Source organism: Lithobates pipiens, unplaced genomic scaffold (assembly GCF_037356315.1).
Source record: "Lithobates pipiens isolate NorthernLeopardFrog02 unplaced genomic scaffold, aLitPip1_a1.2 Scaffold_10, whole genome shotgun sequence".
In the NCBI taxonomy this organism is placed as follows: domain Eukaryota; kingdom Metazoa; phylum Chordata; class Amphibia; order Anura; family Ranidae; genus Lithobates; species Lithobates pipiens.
Genome location: NW_027507686.1, coordinates 15,731,973 through 15,754,416, shown reverse-complemented (window position 1 = coordinate 15,754,416; position 22,444 = coordinate 15,731,973). Strand labels below are relative to the sequence as shown.

General features: G+C 42.8%; 1 protein-coding gene across 3 annotated transcripts in view; it reads right to left on the bottom strand.

The window, feature by feature from the left end:
* PHKB (phosphorylase kinase regulatory subunit beta) overlaps positions 1–22,444 on the bottom strand; it is a 339,917-nt gene that overhangs the window by 89,470 nt on the left and 228,003 nt on the right. For all 3 annotated transcript variants that reach the window (XM_077451660.1, XM_077451651.1, XM_077451669.1), the window contains 2 exons: positions 21,449–21,504; positions 19,197–19,290 (listed from right to left, as the gene is read on the bottom strand). In XM_077451660.1, coding sequence (XP_077307786.1) covers positions 19,197–19,290; positions 21,449–21,504 — 150 coding nt within the window. The remainder of the gene's footprint in view (positions 1–19,196; positions 19,291–21,448; positions 21,505–22,444) is intronic.

Here is a 22,444-nt window from a genome sequence, read left to right as displayed (position 1 = left end):
GCAATTATTTCCACTAGAATGCATCACAAACTCATGGTACAAACCATCATTTCTCTCTGTTTCATCACAATAATAGGACAATTAGAAGAGTTGTCCGATTAATCTGTAGAGGACAAAGTACTACGGAGGCCAGCCAACAAGCATGGATGAGGCGTGAGATTAGTATAGATAAGCAGTGTATAGAAAAGCTGGTATATTTAAAAAAAAAAAAAAAAAAAAAAAAGTGCATTAACATTAGATATGCCTATACTAATTGTCAAAATTATTTATATTTAAACAGAAATCCATTACTAAAACTGGTATGAGTAAGCAACGCAAAAAAAAACATTGCAGAACATGAAAAGTAGTGGAATAAAATTTAAATTAAACAAAATAATTGTCCCGAAAACAGAAGGAAACTGGACTTTTATTTACGCTTTTATTTACGCACGCAGCTGTACAGCAAAGCTTTTCACAGCAGCAAATTGAAAGCAGGAAAAATTGTGTCTGGTAAACTCGGGGCTTTTAGTTCTGTTGTAACAGCAAAGCATTGCCGGTGATTAATGTTTAAGGCTCGGCAAAAGAAGGAAATGGGACCATTAATCTCTAAAAACACAGAATTGCAAAAGTAGTAGAATTTCACGAGCGGCCCAAAAAAATAAAATCAAAATAAAGCAGGGAAATCATCTGTTGTGACTAGCATTCGGCTATACAGGTTATTTTAACACAACTTAGAATCCACACATAATGAATGCCCTTTTAGGTTGAGGATAACGAAGGTTGGGCTGCAACTTTATTCAACAGATCGAAAATTACTACTTTCCGCTGTTCAATGAGAGGTTTTAACTTAAAGTGATTGTAAAAGGGCCTCTTAAAAAAAAAATAAAAAAAATAAAAAATAAATAACAAACATGTCATACATACCTCCTCTATGCAGTTGGTTTTGTGCAGTCCGGATCCTCCTCTTCTCGGGTCCCTCGTTGCTGCTCCTGGCCCCTCCCTCCTTTGAGTGCCCCTCAGCCAGCAGCTTGCTACAGGGGGCACCAGAACCAAATCAGAGCTCCGTGTATCCATTCAGACACAGAGCCCCGACCTGGCCCCCGCCCCCTCTCTCCCCTGATTGGCAGGCGCGGGGGCCAATGGCACCACTACTCTGTCTCAGCCAATAAGGAGGAGTGTCCTGGATGGCTGGGCTGAGGGGATCGCGGGCAGCGCTGGAGAGAGAGATGGGGCTCAGGTAAATAATTAGGGGGGTGCTGCTACACACAGAAGGTTCAAAATAGATTAATCTGCAAAACAGACAAGAACAAGTTACCCTAGAAATAAATGTTGTTAAGATCCAGCACCAACCGGGGTTCCGGTACAATCCCTTTTAGCCTGATGGCTGTAGCAATTGATCCGGATAAGGCCCTCCTGAGCCACCTAAGATATATTAGTAATAGGCCAAGTACTGGGGGGACTAAAACCCAGAAGAAAAATCTTCAGAGAAACATATGTAGGCACATTCATCGCCTAAGACACGAGCTAAAAACTTAGTTGTAGCAGAGCAGACACAAACACAGTACCGCTCTCCTCTATGGGGAAATCTTATGGAACTGAACCATCTGTCCGTTTCAGATCTGCCGGAAGGATGGAAAATAGTACCACCATCCGTCTATTTTGGTGGCGGATAGGATGATGAAGGGTGTCCGCCGACATCCGCCACTCCATAGAGGACAATGCAGTGTCCGATCAGGCCCGCCTGAAAACTGACAGGCGGACCAAGTTGGACAGCCCGTGCGCAAGAGCCCTTAGTGTAGCTCCCAATCAGTGTCAGTTAGTGGCAAACTGCCCGCCACACTATCACAGTCCCACTAGAAGTCGCTGATCATTGCCATTACCAGTATAGTGTTATAGCTTTGTAAATTCCAGTACATATGCAATAATTTGTAGATGCTATAACTTTCATACAAACTATTCAATATACACATAGTGCCATTTTTTTTTTAAGCTAAAAGATACATTTTGGGCTAAATAAGTTTCTAAGTTTCTGTATTTTTCATTCATACCACCAAAAGAAAGATCTATTTGTATGAAAAAAAGGATTTAAATTTAATTTGTGTACAGTGTTGCATGACTGCGCAATTGCCGTTAAATTAGCAGTTATGAAAGGGGTAAAACCTTACAGAGGTCAAGTGGTTAAGCAATATGTAGAATTTCCCCCTTTCTGATTGAACCCCTGTGCTGCAAACCAGCATTTCTGGAATAACAAACTGCCCCATAGCCATAAAGAAATATTTAGCATGGATTTTGGTCAGTCTTTTCACTGGGAACTGAAACCTAGTATGATAATAAATAACGACATGCTGTACACCACGGTATGTTATCGGAGGGCATGTTGGCTCCTTTTGTCCCACGTCACCATAACTTTAATGGTTAAGCTGTCCCGCTCATTTTGAATGATACACACATTTCCAGTTGACAGTTTGAGCAATGTTCTAGCAGAACACAAGCCTACCATGCCTCAGTTCTGGAACAGATTCATAGAAAAAAAAATGAAAAAACGCAACACAATGTGCTCAGCCAAGCCACGGTCCTCGTCAAATGTCTGCGCCAGGAAAACAGCAACCAGCTAAAACAACAGGCTTAATGATGTCCGTTTCATTTCTCTGACAGAAGAGGATTCTGTGGTGGGCAGATAAGTCTGAATTCTGGGCCTTGCTCTTCCTCGACTTCCTAGTTCATCTTCTGTAAATATCTGAAACCCTGGAGGTAGGCCGAAAGCCACCATAAAAAGGGGGCTTCATCTGTCCACAAGATTCTGAGCAAAGAGTGCAGAGGATCTGTACCATTACGGGGGGCAGAGTATACATGTTAATCTTGTCAACTTTGGTTCCAATTCAGTTCCCCAAATTTTCATCTCTTCTGTGTTAATCTCCTGACCACATGTCCATGTTGGCTTCAGATCACGGCCAGCATCCACGCCCAAGTCAGTCATTGCACACAGATACATCAACCACCTACTTTACCAGTAGACTTTCAGAAGCCAATGCGCTTTTATTATATTTACTGCTAGTCAATTCTGAAAATACATCTAAAGCCAAAACTTTTTATTTGATTATTTTTTAACTAGTTTTTAGTTTTGGATAGAGTGTTGAAATTTTTTTTATTTATTGTGAAGGGAATCAGGAGATTGAAGTGTTGACTGAAATAATTATCCAAGCAAAGCTTTATTCCAAGGTAAGATTAAATAAACTGTCACAAAGCCAACACATTTTGGGGGGGGATCAATACACATTCCTCAACAGGGTTTAAATGCTGGCAATAAGTTCACAGGGATGCTGGACAATGGTTACAACGTAACACTCATTTTGACCAAAATGTTAAAAAGCAAAGTGGCAGTTATTCTCATTTTACCTTGAAATAAATCTTGGTCTGGATAATTAAACTTTGGTGTGAAGCTTTAATCTCAGATTCTCTCAGTTACAAACCAAGGAGGACTTCCTAGTCAAATACCTCTATAACATTAGGATAATCTTAAGGTTTATAATTACAAATGTATTTCCTGATGCGGAAGCAAAACCCTGCCTCTTCCAAGATGGCAGCCTTGGAAGTAAAAGGATGTGGAGTGCTGAATCACCTAGGCTAGGTTTACACTTTGTGTATCGGGAACGTGTGCTTTCCTGACATGCTGCCAACCCCATGCACAGTGCCTTGAAAAAGTATTCACACCCCTTGAAATTTTCCACATGTTGTTCTGTTACAACCAAAAGCATAAATGTATTTTATTGGGATATTATGCGATAGACCAACACAAAGTGGCACATAATTGTGAAGTGGAAGGAAAATGATAAATGGTTTTCCAAATTTTCTACAAATAAGTATCTGAAAAGTGTGGCGTGCATTTGTATTCAGCCCCCTTTACTCTGATGCCCCCCAACTAAAATCTAGTAGATCCAATTGCCTTCAGAAGTCACCTAAATAGTAAATAGAGTCCACCTGTGTGTCATGTAATCTCAGTATAAATACAGCTGTTCTGTGAAGCCCTTTAGAGGTTTGTTGGAGAACCTTAGTGAACAAAAAGCATCATGAAGGCCAAGTAACACACCAGACAGGTCAGGGATAAAGTTGTAAAGAAGTTTAAAGAAGGGTTAGGCTATAAAAAAATATCCCAAGCTTTGAACATCTCACAGAGCTCTGTTCAATCCATCATAGGAAAATGGAAAGAGTATGGCACAACTGCAAACCTACCAAGACATGGCCGTCCACCTAAACTGACCGGCCGGGCAAGGAGAGCATTCAACAGAGAAGCAGCCAAGAGGCCCATGGTAACTCTTGAGGAGCTGCAGAGATCCACAGCTCAGGTGGGAGAATCTGTCCACAGGACAACTATTAGTCGTGCTCTCCACAAATCTGGCCTATATGGAAGAGGGGCAAGAAGAAAGCCTCTGGTGAAAGAAAGCCATAAGTCCCGTTTGCAGTTTGCGAGAAACTATGTGGGGGACACAGCAAACATGTGGAAGAAGGTGCCCTGGTCAGATGAGACCAAAATGAAAAATGTTGGCCTAAAAGCAAAACGCTGTGTGTGGCAGAAAACTAACACTACACATCAACCTGAACACACAATCCCCACTGTGAAACATGGTGGTGGCAGCATCATGTTGTGGGGATTCTTTTCATGAGCAGGGACAGGGAAGCTGGTCAGAGTTGATGGGAAGATTGATGGAGCCAAATACAGGGCAATCTTTGAAGAAAACTTGGTAATGTCTGCAAAAGACTTGAGACTGGGGCGGAGGTTCACCTTCCAGCAGGACAACGACCCGAAACATACAGCCAGAGCTACAATGGAATGGTTTACATCAAAGCATATTCATGTGTTAGAATGGCCCAGTTAAAGTCCAGACCTAAATTCAATTGAGAATCTGTGGCAAGACTTGAAAATTGCTGTTCACAGACGCTCTCCATCCAATCTGACAGAGCTTGAGATATTTTGCAAAGAAGAATGGGCAAAAATGCCCCGCTCTCTGGTAGAGACATCCCCAAAAAGACTTGCAGCTGTAATTGCAGTGAAAGGGGGTTCTACAAAGTATTGACTCCGGGGGGCGCCTTACAAATGCAGCCCACACTTTTCACATATTTGTAAATAAATTGGAAAATCATTTATCATTTTCCTTTCACTTAACCCCCATAGCAGTAATCCCGAGTCTGGCTCGGGTTAGGAATTTACTGATAGAAGCGGTAACCCCGAGCCAGACTCGGGATCGCTTCGCTGGATGCAGGGGAGGACACAGGGAGACTTACTTACCTTGTCCCCTGGATCCAGCGATGTCCCCCGCGCTGTGTGATTGAGCTGTCCTCCGCTCGATTCACAGTGACGAATGCCGCTGAGCTCTGTTCCCTGCGACGTTAAGGCGCACGGGAGCGGAGAACGGCGGCAAATTCAAAAAAGTTAAAAGACACAAAACACACACAGCACTGTAATCTTACAGATTACAGTGCTGTATTAAAAATTACACACCCCCTTTGTCCCTAGTGGTCTGTGCAGTGCCCTGCATGCACTTTTATATTATAAATACTGTTTTTTCTGCCTGGAATTTGCAGATTGTCCATAGCAACCAAAACGTGTCCCTTTTTCAGTGTTTTAGGATTTGATTACATTATTGAATATTTTTTATTATTCTTTATTATATTATAAACTTTATCATACCCGGGATGTCTGCTAGACTCTGGTTTGAAGAGATTTAAGAGCGTTATTCCTAAGAATTACAGGACTACAAAATAAAACGCCAGATTTCCATGCAAAATAATTGTACCGCTTTCAGCACCTAATTCCAGACTGAATCATACCGCCAAGGAGGTTAATTATGTGCCACTTTGTGTGGGTCTATCACATAAAAAGAGACATTTAGGTTTTTGGTTGTACCATTACAAAATGTGGAAAAGGGGTATGAATACTTTTTCAAGGCACTGTATCAGATAATGCTTGCTTGCATGCATAGAGGGAATGATTTGCTTTAGGTAGCTCTCCAAAACGTGGTGTCCAGAGGTTGGCTTTTTGCTCAAGTAGGGATGGAGTGTGCAAGGAGGAAAGGTCCCAAAGCATTATAAAGTCCATATTTTAAACTCTTAAATAATAAAAATCCAATACATTTTGGGAATTCAAAGGGCCTCCATCAGGGCTTGGTACTGTTGAAGCAAAGTGCTTATTGGACTCATAAATGTAGAGTGATTCTGAGGTAATTGGTACAATTGCTTCCGATGGTGGTTAATCAAATTCCAAACTCAACTCATACAAAAAATATCTTGGTTCTAATTGGAGGTTATTGCTTTTAATCACTTAAGGAGAACCCCATGTACATGTACTGCGGTCCTTAATCGCAAAATCAAGTACCTGTAAGTGATCATCATCTTTGGCCCTGGGGAGCGCACACACGCCACCGGAGCCCCGCTCCCGCTGTGATTGGACACAGTGGGTTTAGAGGTTGCGATGGCTGCCGGCCACTCGCCTGTGTAAACAAGGCAGACCTCCATCCTGTCAGAGAGGAAAAAATTATGATTTTGTGTTTCTGCTAAGCTGAAATCGCAAAATCAAGTACCTGTACGTGATCATCTTTGGCACTGGAGAGCGCATGCTCATCGCCAGAGGCAAGCTCCCGCTGTGATTGGATACAGCGGGAGTCAATCAGCGGGTTTGGAAACCGCAATGGCAGCCGGCCACCTGCAGTCGTTCACAGGAGAGGCAGAATGGCAGTCTGCTGGTGTAAACAAAGCCGCCCAGCACCCCCCTAATTACCTACCTGAGCCCCTTCTCTTTCCAGTGATGTCCACGATCCCCTCAGCCATCCAAGACACTCCTCTTGATTGGCAGAGACAGAGCAGCGGTGCCATTGGCTCCTGCGGCTGTTAATCAAAGGCAGTCAGCCAATCAAGGGAGAGAGGGGGCGGGGCCAGGTCAGGGCTCAGTGTCTGACTGGATACATGGAGCTCCAACTTAGCTTGGGTCCCCCCTGTAGCAAGCTACTGTCTGAGAGGCATTTAAAGGAGGGAGGGGCCAGGAGCAGCAAAGAGGGACCCAAGAAGAGGAGGATCCGGGCTGCTCTGTGCAAATCCAACTGCACGGAGGAGGGAGGTATAACATGTTTGTTATTTAAAAAAGAAAAAAAAAGGAAAAAAAACTTTTATCATTTCTATGTCCCCAACAAGGACACAAATAGCAATAAAGACCTGACAGAGTCTCTCTCTTCCCCACTTTATCAAACAAGAAATAAAAAGTTCTGGCTGGAATTGGGTTTTCACTTACTCCAATTACTCAAAATAACAAACGCCCCACCACTGAAATGACTAACATGACTCCTCTGATTGTAATCGTGAAGCAACATAAGTTGAGTGTTATTGCGTCTGATCTAATCTTTCTTTACAGACAGATCAAAGTGTTACATCATAGACTGTCAGTGAATCCACACACCGCCTGTGTTTTATGACAGCTCAGACACAAGTGTTGGGTGATAAAAGCAAACCTGTCTTCAGAAAGCAGCTTGTGATTAGAACATAATAAACTAAAAGCCAGCACAACATGGTCCCTCTACAAATTCTTCTTCTTAAAGGAAAGCTGCGAGAATAGAAATAAGGGCGCAGTGTAAGATTGTGGAAGGACACTGGAGGGTGACAAAAGGCTAAAGTAGTGATTTGCACCCTGGAACCTTCGTAAAAGCTGAAAGGAGACCTTCATTTAAAAGTGAAAGTACCACTAATCCGCCTCTCCCTCTTCCTCTGACATATGTGAAAGGGTGTTTTTTTTTTTCTGGTAGTGGGTACCTTTTTCTGACAGGTACTCACTCACACTTCTGCAATTCCCACCTAGGCAAGAATTACATATACTTGTGTGTTGCTATGGCTATTTTAGTGATTTCTGTAGCATAAAAATATGAAATGATGCATTGTAGTTGTCCTATATTGTTTTTACAAGCTAGGCTTCCCCTTGTCATAAGCTTATGAACTTGTTTGACTGGTTCATGAAGCTCATGCAACAGGAAGTGATGTTGAAAGGAAGTAGGGGGAGGGAACAATACAAGTCCCACACCGCAATATATACTGTATACAGGCTCTCCTCGCTTAACGGCAAGGTTCCGTTCGAGCGACCAGGTTGTTAAACGAATTGGTCGCTAAACAAGGAGCTACAAGTAAACAATATTTTAAGCATTCTTAACTACTGTACTGTATTCTGAAAAAAAAGGTCTAAAACACAAAGCTCAAACTCAATAACATTGTTTTAATTTGCATAAGTAGAGAACAGGAAAATTGTACAAGGCGATGATGTACAGTCCCCAAAAAGCTGGTCGTAAGTCTGACCGGTTGTTGAACGAGTCTTTAAACGAGGAAAGTCCCATCTAATTTTACAATCTCTTTCTCCATTACAGTAGTCACCAGAACAGGCATCCCCATTAAAAAATGTCCTGCTCTACTTCCATTCAAGGGACCACTGTGAAACTTTGGATTCCCCTCACTTCCCAGTGACAATGGGAACAGTCAGCAAGATTTTCCCAGCAAGGACCAAGGCAATAATAAAAACCTGAAATGGGTTCTAACCTTAGCAAACTAAAACGAAAAAAAAAATAAAAAATGCTTTGGCTGGAATTCTACTTTAACCATTTCCCGCCTCTGTATGACGTCCTCGGGTTGAGGTGGTTATACCGGGAAGGTGCCTGTACCTACGGGTCATCATCCTGGTATTAAAATTTTCAGCTGCCGATTCCCTTCTAAGTAGAAGAGATTTTTAGTGGCTGAATAGCCACTTGATCACTTCTGTGGGCAGCAGAAGGGGACCCTCCTTACCCCCTTTCTCGGGCTCTGCTATCCGTTCGCGGAGCCTGAGAGCGATGCAACAGACAACGACTCTACATAGAGAGAGGGGAACTGATGCTGTTCCTCCTCCTCTGTGATAACAGTCACTTCCGGATTTGGGTCTTTGTTTACCTGCCCATTACCAGCCAGGGAGGCAGCTGATCAGACCGATCTGCGTTGGACCAATCGGCTGCATTGGACCCCAGAGGAGAGATTTGGGGTCTAATAGGTGGGGTCTAAAGGATGTTGTTCATGCTTTGTGAAAGAAACAAAGTTAATAAAAAAAGTGAAAGACACTGGAGGGTGACTAGAAAGTAGTGATTTGCACCCTGGAACCTCAGTAAAAGCTTAAAGGGGACCTTTACTTAAAAGTGAAAGTACCGCTAATCCGCCTCTCCCCTCTTCCTCTAAAACATATTTGAAAGGTACCCACTCACACTTCTGCAATTCCCACCTAGGCAAGAATTACATAGGTTTGTATGTTGCTATGGCTATTTTCATGATTTCTGTAGCATAAATATATGGAATGATGCATTTTAGTTCTCATATATTGCTTTAACAAGCTTGGCTTCCCATTTTCATAAGCTAATAAACTCGTTTGACTGGTTTATGGAGCTCATGAAACAGGAAGTGACGTTAACAGAAGTAGGGAGAGGGAACAATACAATAAAGTCCCACACAGCAATATATACTGTACAGTCCCATCCAAATTTACAATCTCCTTTTCCAGGATTTAGTCACTTCCAGTTTTGGTGCTTTATTTACCTACCCATTACAGGCCAGGGAAGCAACCGATCAGACTGAATTGGAGCCCAAAGGAGAGATTTTGAGGTCTAATAGATGAGATTTAAAAATGTTGTTCATGCTTTGTAAAAGCAATAAAGCTGATAAAAAATAAATAAAGTGACAGTGTAAAAAAATAAATTTTAATAAAATAATAATTAGAAAACTTTTTTTTTTTTTTTTTTAAAGTGCCCCCTACCGCACACATGTAAACTGTGATCGCACCACACATGTGAGGTATCGCCGAGAATGTCAGAGTGAGAGCAATAAATTTATCTCTAGACCTCCTGTGTAGCTCTAAACTTGTAACCTGGAAAGGCTTTTAAAGTCTTGCTAATAGAGACTTTTAGGTACTATAGTTTGGCGCCGTTCCACGGGCGTATGCAATTTTAAAGCGCGACACGTTAGGTATCTATTTACTCGGCGTAACATCATCTTTTATATTTTAACAAGAACTTGGTTATTATAGAGTGAATATGTGCAAAAAAAATAATTAAAATGCATTTCTTCCAAAAAAAATTAGTCCAGAGATAAAATTTATTGCTCTCACTCTGACGTTCGCGGCGATACCTCACATGTGGGGTGCGATCACAGTTTACAAGTGTGTGCAGGACTTGCGTATGCATTTGTATAAGCACGGGGGTAGAGGACACTTTTAAAAAAAGAGTTTTCTAATTAGTATTTTATTAAATTTTTTATTTTATTTTTTACACTGTCACTTTTTTTTTTGGATCAACTTTATTGCCTTTACAAAGCATGAACAACATCCTTTAGATCCCATCTATTAGACCCCAAAATCTCTCCTCTGGGCTCCAATTCAGCAGATCACACAGATCAGTCTGATCGGCTGCTTCCCTGGCCTGTAATGGGTAGGTAAACAAAGCACCAAAACCGGAAGTGACTAAATCCTGGAGAAGGAGATTCAAAATTTGGATGGGACTGTACATATACAGTATACATTGCTGTGTGGGACATTATTGTATTGTTCCCTCTCCCTACTTCTGTCAACATGACTTCCTGTTTCAGGAGCTCCATGAACCAGTTTGACAAAACAACAGAGTAAATACCATGTGACATACATTTTTTAACACCCACCGATTTATTCTCTAAGGTCTTGTCAGGGCTGGGCTCAGCCCTGCCTTCTCTGAGCTGGTCACTCAGCTGTCGGCCAATTGCCAGCTCCCATCTCTTCCCAGTTACTCAGCTGTTGATGATATACTGCTCATTAGTCCTACCTAGTTAAGCTGTCCAGTCCAGAGTTTCTCTGCCTTCGCCTTGGTCAACATCACAGAGACTATCTTCTGCGATCCTGTTCAAGACTTGCTTTGCTGACATCTCTTCTGGCTCCAGATCCTGCTTTCTGTTCCACTACATTGATCCCTGACTTCTGGCTTGGCTGACTATCTGTTCCGGTTACTGAATTGTGGCTATGTTTTGACTAAGTTTGTTCTTTTTACTTTTATGAAACAAGTGTGATTTAACTGTACTTCTGTCTCGGCCTGATTTCATGGTTTCTGACAGGTCTCTTGCTAAAAAAAATACATATATGTTTGAGGGTTCTAAGTAATTTTCTATCAAAAAAAAATAGATTTTTTTTTACAGGTAGGAGAGAAAAAATGTCAGAATCGGCCTGGGTGGGAACTGGTTAAGTCATCTTCATAAGCCCATCCGGAAGACACAAAATGCAGCAGTGATCTATGTTGTATGAATATCTATTTACATATGTCTGCGTATCATTTCTGTAAGCCCGGTTTGGCACAAAGTACTAAACCTTCCCAGTCTCCAGATTGTACCTACTCCAAATCCTATTACAGCTTCCCTGTATGAACTGCATGAAACAGGAAGAGAAAACAGCAAGGATTCTAACCAGGGGCATAATAACATGCCAATTCCCAACATTTACTCCAGATTCCTTGAACATTATAGAAAATGAAAGCAGATCTTATGCATAATGTAACGACATTTACTTTAGTTTTTGGGACAAGCTCCTGATGAAAGTGTTGCATGATCCGGAGCCCCTTCTACCGGCCTTGTGTGTCACGGCCCATTTAACCACTTCAATGCCAGACACTTTTACCCCCTTCCTGTCAAGGCCAATTTTCAGCTATCAGCGCTGTCACATTTCAATGACCATTACGCATTCATGCAACACTGAACTCACACAAATGGAGCTTTCTTTTGGTGGCATTTAATCACTTTTTAAAATATTTTTTGTTAAATAAATGAAAAAAGACTGAAGAATTTAAAAAAAAAAAAAAAAAAAAAAAAAAAAAAAAAGAACACGTACGAATTTCTCTTTGTTTCTGTTATAAAATTTTACAAATAAACCTTCTTCATAAATTTAGGTCAAAGTGTATTCTGATACTTGGGTGAAAATAACCCAAATCAGTGTATATTATTTAGTCTGCAGGAAAGTTAGAGAGTCTACAAACTATGGCATACATCTGGAAATCGATCACTCCTGATGACCTATCTCATTTCTTGAGGCCAGAAAATGCCAGGACAGTATAAAAATACCCCAAATTACCCCCCCCCCCTTTTTTTTTTTAGAAAGTAGACAGTCCAATGTATTTAGTAAGAGGCACAGCGAGTTTTTCAAACACAATATTTTGTAAAGTTTGTAATGGAAATTTGTAGGTTCTGTATATAATTGTATTCCATTTTATATGTATTGCATAATGCCCTCACTGTGCACACGGCACCAACAATGTTTTCAGTACATGTTTCGCATTCTTTCAAGATTAGAATTAGCCTGCCTATGTAACGCCCCTTGTTACCATAAACTTACAATTGTAATATTAATGTGATACCTACGTAATCATGTGTATAAAAACCTTCAAATGCGTCATAATAAAGAAGAACGGTTATTTGGAAAGATGCTGAGCGTATCTTTTGTGTCTGTTCCCTACTGCAGTAGTTATTAATTTGGAACCACTAATCAATATGAGGATAGGAGTTGCCTATCAAAATATCCATTTCAAGTTAAAAAGAAAAAAAACGTTTTTTTATTGTTTTCTTTTTTTACATATCAGCAGCAGTGCAGAGTACAGTGTAAGCATATAACTGTTGCGCTCATCAGGGACACTGACTGGTGACACTATGTAAAAAAACAAAAAACACAATTTTCTACATGCAGTGACCAGAGCAATACATTTCTACCATAGTAACACTGTACCATAGAGGGGAGGCGATCAGGATTTTTTTTTTTTACACACCATGATTACCATGATATGACTATGAATTTTATAGGTTATAAACAACCAGGGCAGTAGGCGTTCAGTAGAGCAGTAGATGGTGTCAGTAGTTACTTATTTTTTGTTTTCAAACGCTTTATTGAAAAGAAATCAACAGAATTACAAAGTATGGGTATTGGGAAATTCCCATGCAGAACCATACAAAAGAAAAGCAGTATTACATATCCATCGTTAAATACAGCATATTAGAATAGTAATAAACTACCATAGTAAATGTAATTATATATAACCGATGGTGGAAGAGATATTCCAGCAATAATACTCTGCATGGGTCAGGGAAATTCTCATGGGCATTAACTGTTGTGTTTGCCAAAATCAAATGTATAACCACGGCCATTGAGCATGAGGTACAGTAAAAGAAAAAAAAAAAAAAATATATATATATATATATATATATATATATATATATATATAGAATGAAAGAAAAAATAATTCAACTACAGGAAAGGCAGAAAACCTAAAAAAAAAAAAAGAAGAGGGGGAAGGAGAGACTAGCAAGGTCAATGCGAAAGTCTAAATATGAACCATGGATTCCATTTGGCCTCGTACAGAGGCATAGTGTCATGAAGAGTGTGGTATATTTTCTCAGAATGCATTATAAGATCAACTCGAGATAAAACCTGTGTAAGTGGGACTTCCAGTTGAAAGCAATTGACCATAGCATGGCCAGGCAGATCGAATGAATCAGGCCTCTTAATGGTCTGGGGACATCCGGTGGGGATTGGAACAACAGGGCATGATTCGCTTTTAAAGTGATATGGAAGCCTGCTACCTTATCAACAATATCAAAGAGAAGTCGCCATATAGGTAGTATCCGGTCACAGTCCAAGAAGGTGTGTTTATAAGTAGTTACTTATTTTTTAATTCTTATTCACTTACAATTTTAATTTTTCCCCTTTCCTTACTATATATTTATATACACACACACATATATTTTATATATATTATATATTTTATTATATATTATATATATAACATTACATTTTCTTAGGAGCCCTGTTGGTGGGCTTTGGTGAAGTATCGAGGGTCTAAAACAGAGAAAGGGATTGAGGACAGAGCTTCCCCAGTTCCTTTCTCTGCAGCATCAGCTGCACTGGACAGTGAACGAATGGGAAGTGCTCTTTCCTGAGCGGCTTTCTGGTTATTCATTCATCCTGAAACACCCCCGCAGCAGCCAGTGGGAGAGGAGAAGAGGGAAGCTGGCAGCACTGCAGGCGAGAGACAGGACACCGGGAAGCAGGGGGAATCAGCACCACACAGGGTAATTAGGGTGTGCCCAGGCACACCCAGCGCACATCCCTATGTTTCCTGATAACATTTGTTATGAGGCCTAAAAGTGATGAGAAATCAAAAACTTTGAGTTGTCACTGAAAAAGAGGATCATTCAATGGAAACACAAGTTCCACTGACAAGAGGGAATTTGCCTTCAGTTTGGAGAGATTTCCTCTCATTTCCTGTTGTGTCTCTGGGATAGGAAGTGAAGAGACGCCAAAACCCCGCAAAAAGCAACCAGACCGAAAAAAAAACCATATAAAATTAACGGAGGGGCCATGCCATTCATGCACAATGTCGTTGTTCATCACAGCCTCAAGAGTGAAAGATTACAAGCAGGAAACATGATTGTATCTTTTTATTTTACATTCTGCTCACACAACAGCTGAATCAATAGAAATTGTAATTTTCACAGCACAGAAGTCATTTAAAAATATGCAAGGCTAAGCATATATCTGAATGAAATACATCAGGGAACGTGATGTGTCTGTTCATTTTTTATTCATTTTTTTGTTTTGAACTACAAAGGTGAACACAGACTTTCCAGCCTGGGCGCAGCATTATTGTAGGCAGACAGCTTGCCTGGCATGCGTACCCCGTATCTGGGTCTGCGCTGTGCCAGTCTGCAGAGACAGAGGGGCCGACAATCTTTAGAGTTGGCACAAAGCTGAGCTGTGACTGGCAAAGCTTCCTATTCATTATTCCACAGTCTCCTCCGAGTCATAGTCAAGGCTAAATACTGATATTTACCCAGATCCTCTCCGGCGGGGATGCCTGTGCCTACCTAGGCTTTACTCCCACACAAAGCTTTATGCCCGATTCATAACTAATAGACTCAATAACACTTCAGCTCAAGGACTCACCCCTTATAACACTTGTGTTTCATAACACTGGCTCACTTAGCAACCTGGCTTTTTTTTTGTTTAAATCAGTATTTTTTGCTTCAGAATTACTTTTATAACCCCCCGAACACTACCTTTTTTTTTTATTTAGCAGGGACCCTGGGGAATAAAATGGCGATTGTTGCTATTTTTTTTATGTCTCACGGTATTTTTGCAGCGATTTTTGAAAGCGCAATTTATTTTAGGAAAACATACACTTTAATCACTTCAGCCCCCGGAAGGTTTACCCCCCCTTCATGACCAGGCCATGTTTTGCAATATGGCACTGTGTAACTTTAACTGACAATTGGACGGTCGTGCGACGCTGTACCCAAATAAAATTGATGTCCTTTTTTTCCCCCCACAAATAGAGCTTTCTTTTGGTGCGGTTTTTATTTGTTACGCTATAAAACAAAAAAAGACCAACAATAATGAAAAAAATATAGATTTTTTTTTTACTTTATGCTATAAAACATATCCAGTAAAAAGACTAATTTATTAATCAATTTAGGCCAATATGTTTTCTGCTACGTGTTTTTGGTAAAAACAAAATCCCAATTGAGTTTATATTGATTGGTTTGCGCAAAAGTTATACAGTAGTGTCTACAAACTATGGAATATATTTATTGAATTTTTATTATTATTATTTTTTTTTTACTAGTAATGGTGGCGATCATTTTTAGCGCGACCGTGACACTGCGGCAGACACATCTGACACTAATGCGTCGTACACACGATCAGAAATTCCGCAGGCAAAAGTCGGATGTGAGCTTTTGGTCGGAAATTCCGACCGTGTGTACGCTCCATCTGACTTTTCCTGGCGGAATTCCCGCTAGCAAAAGATTGAGAGCATGTTCTCAATTTTTCGGTCGGAAAAAGTTCAGATCGGAAATTTCCCATCGTCTGTACCAATTCCGACATGCAAAATTCCTACGCATGCTCGGAAACAATTAGATGCATGCTCGGACTCATTGAACTTAATGTTCTCGGCTCGTCCTAGTGTTGTACATCACCGCGTTCTTGGCGGTGGAAAGTTCAGAGAACTTTTGTGTGACGGTGCGCATGCAAGCCAAGCTTGAGCGGAGTTCCGTCGGAAAAAAACCCATCCAAGTTTTTCCCGATGGAAAATCTGATCGTGTGTATGCGGCATAAGTGACACTTTTTGGGAACCAGTGACACTAATACAGTGATTAGTGCTAAAAAAATAAATTAAAAAAAATAAAATAAAGGGCACTGTCACTATACTGATGACACTGGCAGGGAAAGGGTTGACATCAGAGGTATATATATATATATATATATATATAGGTTGGCAAATGGTTCTAAGGGTAGAAGTTTTTTTTTATCTTAATGCAGTCTATGCATTAAGATAAAAAACATTCTGTGTGCAGCAGCCTCTCCTAATACTTATCTGAGCCTCATCTCGATCCAGCGATGTTGCACGAGAGACTTGGCTGTCTGTGACTCTCCCTTCTGACTCTCTGAGACAAACGGCGAGCACTGCTGTCAATCAAAGTCAGTGTGCCAGAGGAGAGAGAGAGGCCGAGCCGCAGCTCCTTGTCTCAATGCTGCTTGCTGTGGGGGCACCCAGCATGAGGGAGGGGCCCGGAGCGCCGATGAAGGACCCAAGACGAGGAGGATCTGGGCTGCACTGTGCAAAACCATTACACAGAGCAGGTAAGTAGAATATATTTGTTATTTTAAAACAAAAAAAAACCCCAAAACTTGAATATCACTTTAAGACTTCTGTTCTACATGGGAAGGGCCATCATTATGGGGGTACCATTGGTCCTCCTGTATGGGGACTGGCAAGCAGAGGGAACCAGATAGAGGTGGGGAGGGTGATCGGTGTGGCGGAAGAGCAATTAATGTAAGTGCAGACTTTAGTAGCTTTTATTAAAGAGGAAGTAAACCCTTATGGGTTTACTTCCTCTTTCATTCCCTGCAAAGGCAAAGCATAATGGACTACTATGCATCGCATCGCATAGTAGCCCATTATGTGTCACTTACCTGACACAGGAGCCAGCGAAGTCGCCGCTGTCACCTGTGGTCCACCGCATCCATCTTGCTGGTGGCGTCTCGCAGCTCCACCGCTGTCATTCGGCGAAGCCGCGATGACGTCACTCCCGCGCATGCGCACGAGAGTCGACACGCGCGGCAGCTCCATTCTTGGAAATGCCGCGCTCAGTGCGCCTGCGCGCCGCTGTCTACGGTGCATGCGCCGTAGACAGCGGTGCCCGTCTTCGGGCAAATATATAGGTTTAGGAGATATTTCTTGGACCTACAGGTAAGCCTTAATCTAGGCTTACCTGTAGGTCAAAGTGGTTTGTAAGGGTTTACAACCACTTTAAGAATAACGTTGCCATTGTTATGTACTGTAGGTATATATAATGTAGGTAGGTTTATCGTGTAATAACAATCCGGGACGCAAGGCAGGATAGCTGCCGGGGAGCGACTAAAATCAAGCCACTTTAAAAATGCCTACCAGCCTGCTACTTGGGTAGATGCAGATGACACGATCAGCCTCCAATTCAAGGTGCAAAATGAAAGATTCTCGCTTTTCTATTCAAGGTAAGTTATTTACCCGTTTTCAGAGAATATGAAACGGCTCACAGACCCTATCCACATAGATCTTCCCACACAAACACACCAAAGGGCCATTTTGAAAGGAAGCCAATTGATAGTCCTCCCTCAGTTCTAGCAGTACCCCAGCCTCCCTATCCTATGTATCTAAATGGGAACAAGACCTATCCCCCCATTGACTTAGCGGATGGGAGTAAAGCCTGGTCCAGTATTGCAAATTGCTCCTTTAATACAACTACTTTGGAGGCAGCCTAGAAGGTGTTCCTCTACTGGTATTGGGTCCTAGCCGGCATTAAACCCATCCTACAATGATAGATGTTTCTGGGGATGCAGGCAACAAGGAGAAGAACTTCATATCTGGTGGACCTGCCCTCGTCTGGTGGTATTTTGGACTGTTGCTGGCCCTCTTCCATGTATCTATTCACAAAGACGCTAAATTAGCACTGCTCCACTGCCCGGGTCTCTTCTCCTACCAACAGAAGCTGACCACTAATTTAATAATAGCCGCTAAACGTGCAATAGCCAAGGCCTGGAAAAAAACGTCTGTTCCGTTTATGGAGGCGAAGAGCATCCTGGCGACTATCATGATCAACGCGCAGATGAGTAGTATCCTCCAGGACCCACACACTAAATTTCTCAAGGTGCGGGCCCCGTGGTGGTCTTACACTCTCCCTACTCTGCATCCGAGCAGCCTAGGCCTGTTTAATTCACCCCACTCATCTCCCAGTCTGGGGGAATTTTCTCCTCCTGCCTCTCTCTCTCCTCTTCTTCTTCTTCCATCGTCTTCCCTTTCATCTTTCTCTTCCTCCCCTGTTCCTGGGAGTCCCCCCCCCCCTTTTCATTTACCCCCCGCTTTTCCCTATCTTCACCAAAGGACCAGCCTAAGATACGTTTTCATAAATGTTTGTGGATTGCTCCACACTACAGCCCCTGTGCCCCAAGGCTCAGGCACCCTGTGCTGACCCCTCGGCCTTGTTCTACAGTATATCCTTCAAAACACATTCCAAATGTGTACTTGTTCATGCCGTTTTGAGTCTACTGATAGTATCCCCTGCGTGGGAAGGTGGCATTTGCATTCCTTTTATATTTCAATAAAAATGTATCAAAAAGGAAGCCAATAGCACCTGGTTTACATTTTAGGTTGGATTAGCAATAAAACCCCAATACCAAGTCAGTATAACCACCCCCCCCCCCCCCCCATAAGCTGTATGGGGTGTACACATGCTGTGGCTGTGATGCTTTGCACTGCTACGTAGCAAAAATCATCTGCTCTGTAATTTTCAGTGGGCGACACATTCAAGTAGATGCAATGCAAGTGATTGTGGTGCAGGCTTCGACAGGCGGTGAGGTGGTGATTGTCAGGTAATCTGGGGCTTCCAGGGGCAATCCACACAGGGAATATACATGGTGTCCAAATATAGAGATTCATTTAGAACCTCCACAGAACGTGGAGAGCTTCCATTTCACCACCATGCTGCCCAATATCCTAGTAGAAGTCATATTCATGTAGCTCCCTTATTTGAAGTGCTTTGTTTAGACGTAGTAACCAAATCGAAAAGCTGAACAGAACAGCAAGCAAAGGTACAATGCCCATCAGTCTCTTTATTTATACAATGTCACTCACCTTTACCAGCTCCTGCTGGGGCCAGATCTGGATGGGCTCCACTTGCTGTGGTGTTTGTGTCTGAATGCCGTATGTGTTCAAGAAGACCTGCAGTCTAGACAATGGACAACAACAGGTCAATGACAGTACATCCTTCATGTTAAAGTGGTTGTAAACCTCAGACATGAAATATGAACAGAGCATACCCCTCTATGGTGTGTAATTGACTCAATCCAGAGCACTAACTGTCATTTTTATATGCCGTCTCCTTCCTCTGCTATCAGAATGAGTCACTTCTGACACGTTTTCCTGACACCAAGAGAAAAAAAGCTGACAGGGGAAGGAGCTCCAACACACAGCCTGTGATTGACAGCCTCAGCTCTGTCCCTGTGTGAAGGTGGTGTGTCCCTTCCCTCCAACCAGCTCTCAAGAGTTCTCCTCACTGAGCTCTGCTGAGTGTATTTCAGCTCTCCGCCTCTTCTTTTTTAACTCTCAGACAAGCTTTATAAATTCAGCACTGCAGAGGGCTGTAGGGAAGAGATGGCTGCAGATAAACTTATGTAGGATTTATTTATTCTTCGTGTATCACCCGAGGCCGGTCACTCCACTGGGTATATGTAAGGGTTTACAGCCACTTTAAAACAATAATTCACATTACAGCAGACCAGCAATCTTTAGCAACCTATCAGCAATCTTATCCACACTCAATATTGCTAGAGAGCCGATATTTGATTGACTTTTCTTACAGAGTTTTTTTTTTGTTGCACTTTAAGCACATTTATTGGAGGGTGGGGGCCTAGCTAATAAGACATACCAGCCCTGTTCAGCTGAATAACTAGATCTCTCGACCAGTGGCGGCTGGTGCTCAATATTTTTTTGGGGGGGAGGGGGCAAACAAACTTGGCCCCCCTCACTTGCACTACCACCCCCATTGGGAGACGGGTGGGAAGGTGCCGATTAGTGGCCTTACCTTAAGAGGCTGATGACAAGGTGGCCCTGGATCTGGGGTAGGGCTATTGGAAGCTTAAAGAGGCTGTTGCTGCCCCTCTACCCGCTGCTCCTCGCTCCAGCTTGCTGAGGGAAAAGCCGGTGTTTTGTCGAGAAAGTTCTCCCAGCGGATAAGAACCCCCCTGTACTGTGCATGCGCTGCGCTTGAGCAGTACGAACGACTACGGAGCCGGCAAGAGTCTCTGAAGATTAACAGCTGATCATCAGCTCTACACGGCGCCTGCGTACTACATTATGTCCAGGTTCAAGCCCCATCATCCAAGTGGTCATACATAGAGTTCGAAAATTAATATGCCGAGTGCAGCGAGGCTGTGCCCGAAGCGCGGCGAGCCTGCGAGGGGCCTCGTTACAGGCGCCGTGGTACAGCTGACTCACAGTTGTTAAGCTTCGGCTATTTTCGTTGGCTCCATTGTGGTTTGTACCGTCCAAGCACTGCACCTGCGCAGTACGGGGGGGGGGTGGGGGTCTTTATCTGACGGGGGGAACTTTCTTGACAGAACTCCGGGCCGTTTGCTTATCCTCCCAAACAGGAAGTGGGTTATGAGACGCGACTGGCCGGGAGCCCCCAAGATTCCCTGGCCAATTGGGTCTCAGGACCTGCTTCCTGATTGGCCGGGAGGAGAAGCAGCAAGACATTAGTGGCTATTAATTCACTAATGTCACACATCTGGGTGAGCTCAGGGCGCAGTGCTCTTCGCCCCAAGCCCACCTCCTTTTTATTAAGCCAAATTAGAGCCCGAGGCTTGAATAATGTGCTTAAAAAAATAAAAAAATAAAATAAACTAAAACCCATTGAAATCTATGCATCCAGTGCCTGCATGTAGATTACTGGTCGAGTGCACGGATTAGGGAGGCGGCGTCCCTGCGGCCCTAATGGAGCGGTCGCCACTGCTCTCAACTATACCTGCATGCTTTAAATGTTAAGCTGTCAATACGATTGTCTGTTTTTCTTAAGAGCAGGGATAAATGCAATCCCGTGACTGCGGACTGTAGGTGCCATTTATCAGCAAATGAATAATAAAACAACTGACTGTTATTGATATCTTTATTCGTTGTGGTCTTAACCGCTTTTCAAAGTTACTGGATTATCCTGCTCTGCAGTACAGCATACAGTCCAAACACACAGCCACTCATCATTCATCGACTTTTATTCCATCAACAAGACAATATGTTCCGGCTTAGTCATCATTGTTTATGGGTGATCTTAAAATGCCTTGTTGGTTATGAATATGTTTTGTGTACACAGAAGGCTTTTATCATCTTACCTCTGGCTCTCCGCGATCAAAGCCACATGTATCACCGTGTCATTATCCAGGGGACCCTGAAAAAGAGAAGGAAGTTTTAATAAATATGAATTACACGACACAAAATTACAAATAAAAAACAAAAACTCTTTTGGTAAAACGCAGAAGTCATATATGTACGAAGATCTTGGGACGTTACGTTGGTGTACAGCAAGGGTCATGAATTAAAAATCACGAAGGTCCAGGCAGTAAAAAAATTTCTTCCTGTAGAGGCCCAAATCTCATGTTTACATTAGAACACATCACAGCCCCCCCCCCTTTAGCTCACAGTCCCCCCTGTACATCAGTGTCTTCAGCCTACCCATCACATCAATCCCCCCCCTTTTCATCACAGCCCCCCGTACATCAGTGTCTTCAGCCTACCCATCACATCACAGCCCCCCCTGTACATCATTGTCTTCAGCCTACCCTTCACATCACAGTCCCCCTGTACATCAGTGTCTTCAGCCTACCCATCACATCACAGCCCCCCCTGTACATCATTGTCTTCAGCCTACCCTTCACATCACAGCCCCCCGTACATCAGTGTCTTCAGCCTACCCATCACATCACAGCCCCCCCTGTACATCATTGTCTTCAGCCTACCCTTCACATCACAGTCCCCCTGTACATCAGTGTCTTCAGCCTACCCATCACATCAATCCCCCCCTTTTCATTACAGTCCCCCCCTGTACATCAGTGTCTTCAGCCTACCATTCACACCAAGCCCCCTTTTACATCACAGCCCCCCTGTACATCAGTGTCTTGAGCCCACCCTTCCCAACAAGCCCCCCCTTACATCACAGCCCCCCCTGTACATCAGTGTCTTCAGCCTACCCTTCACATCACAGTCCCTGCTGTACATCAGTGTCCTCAGCCCCTTCACAACCCCCTGTTACATAAGTGTCCTCACCCCCACTACCACATCACAACCACCATTACATGAGTGTTCTCAGCTCCACCCCCCCCCCCCCCCCC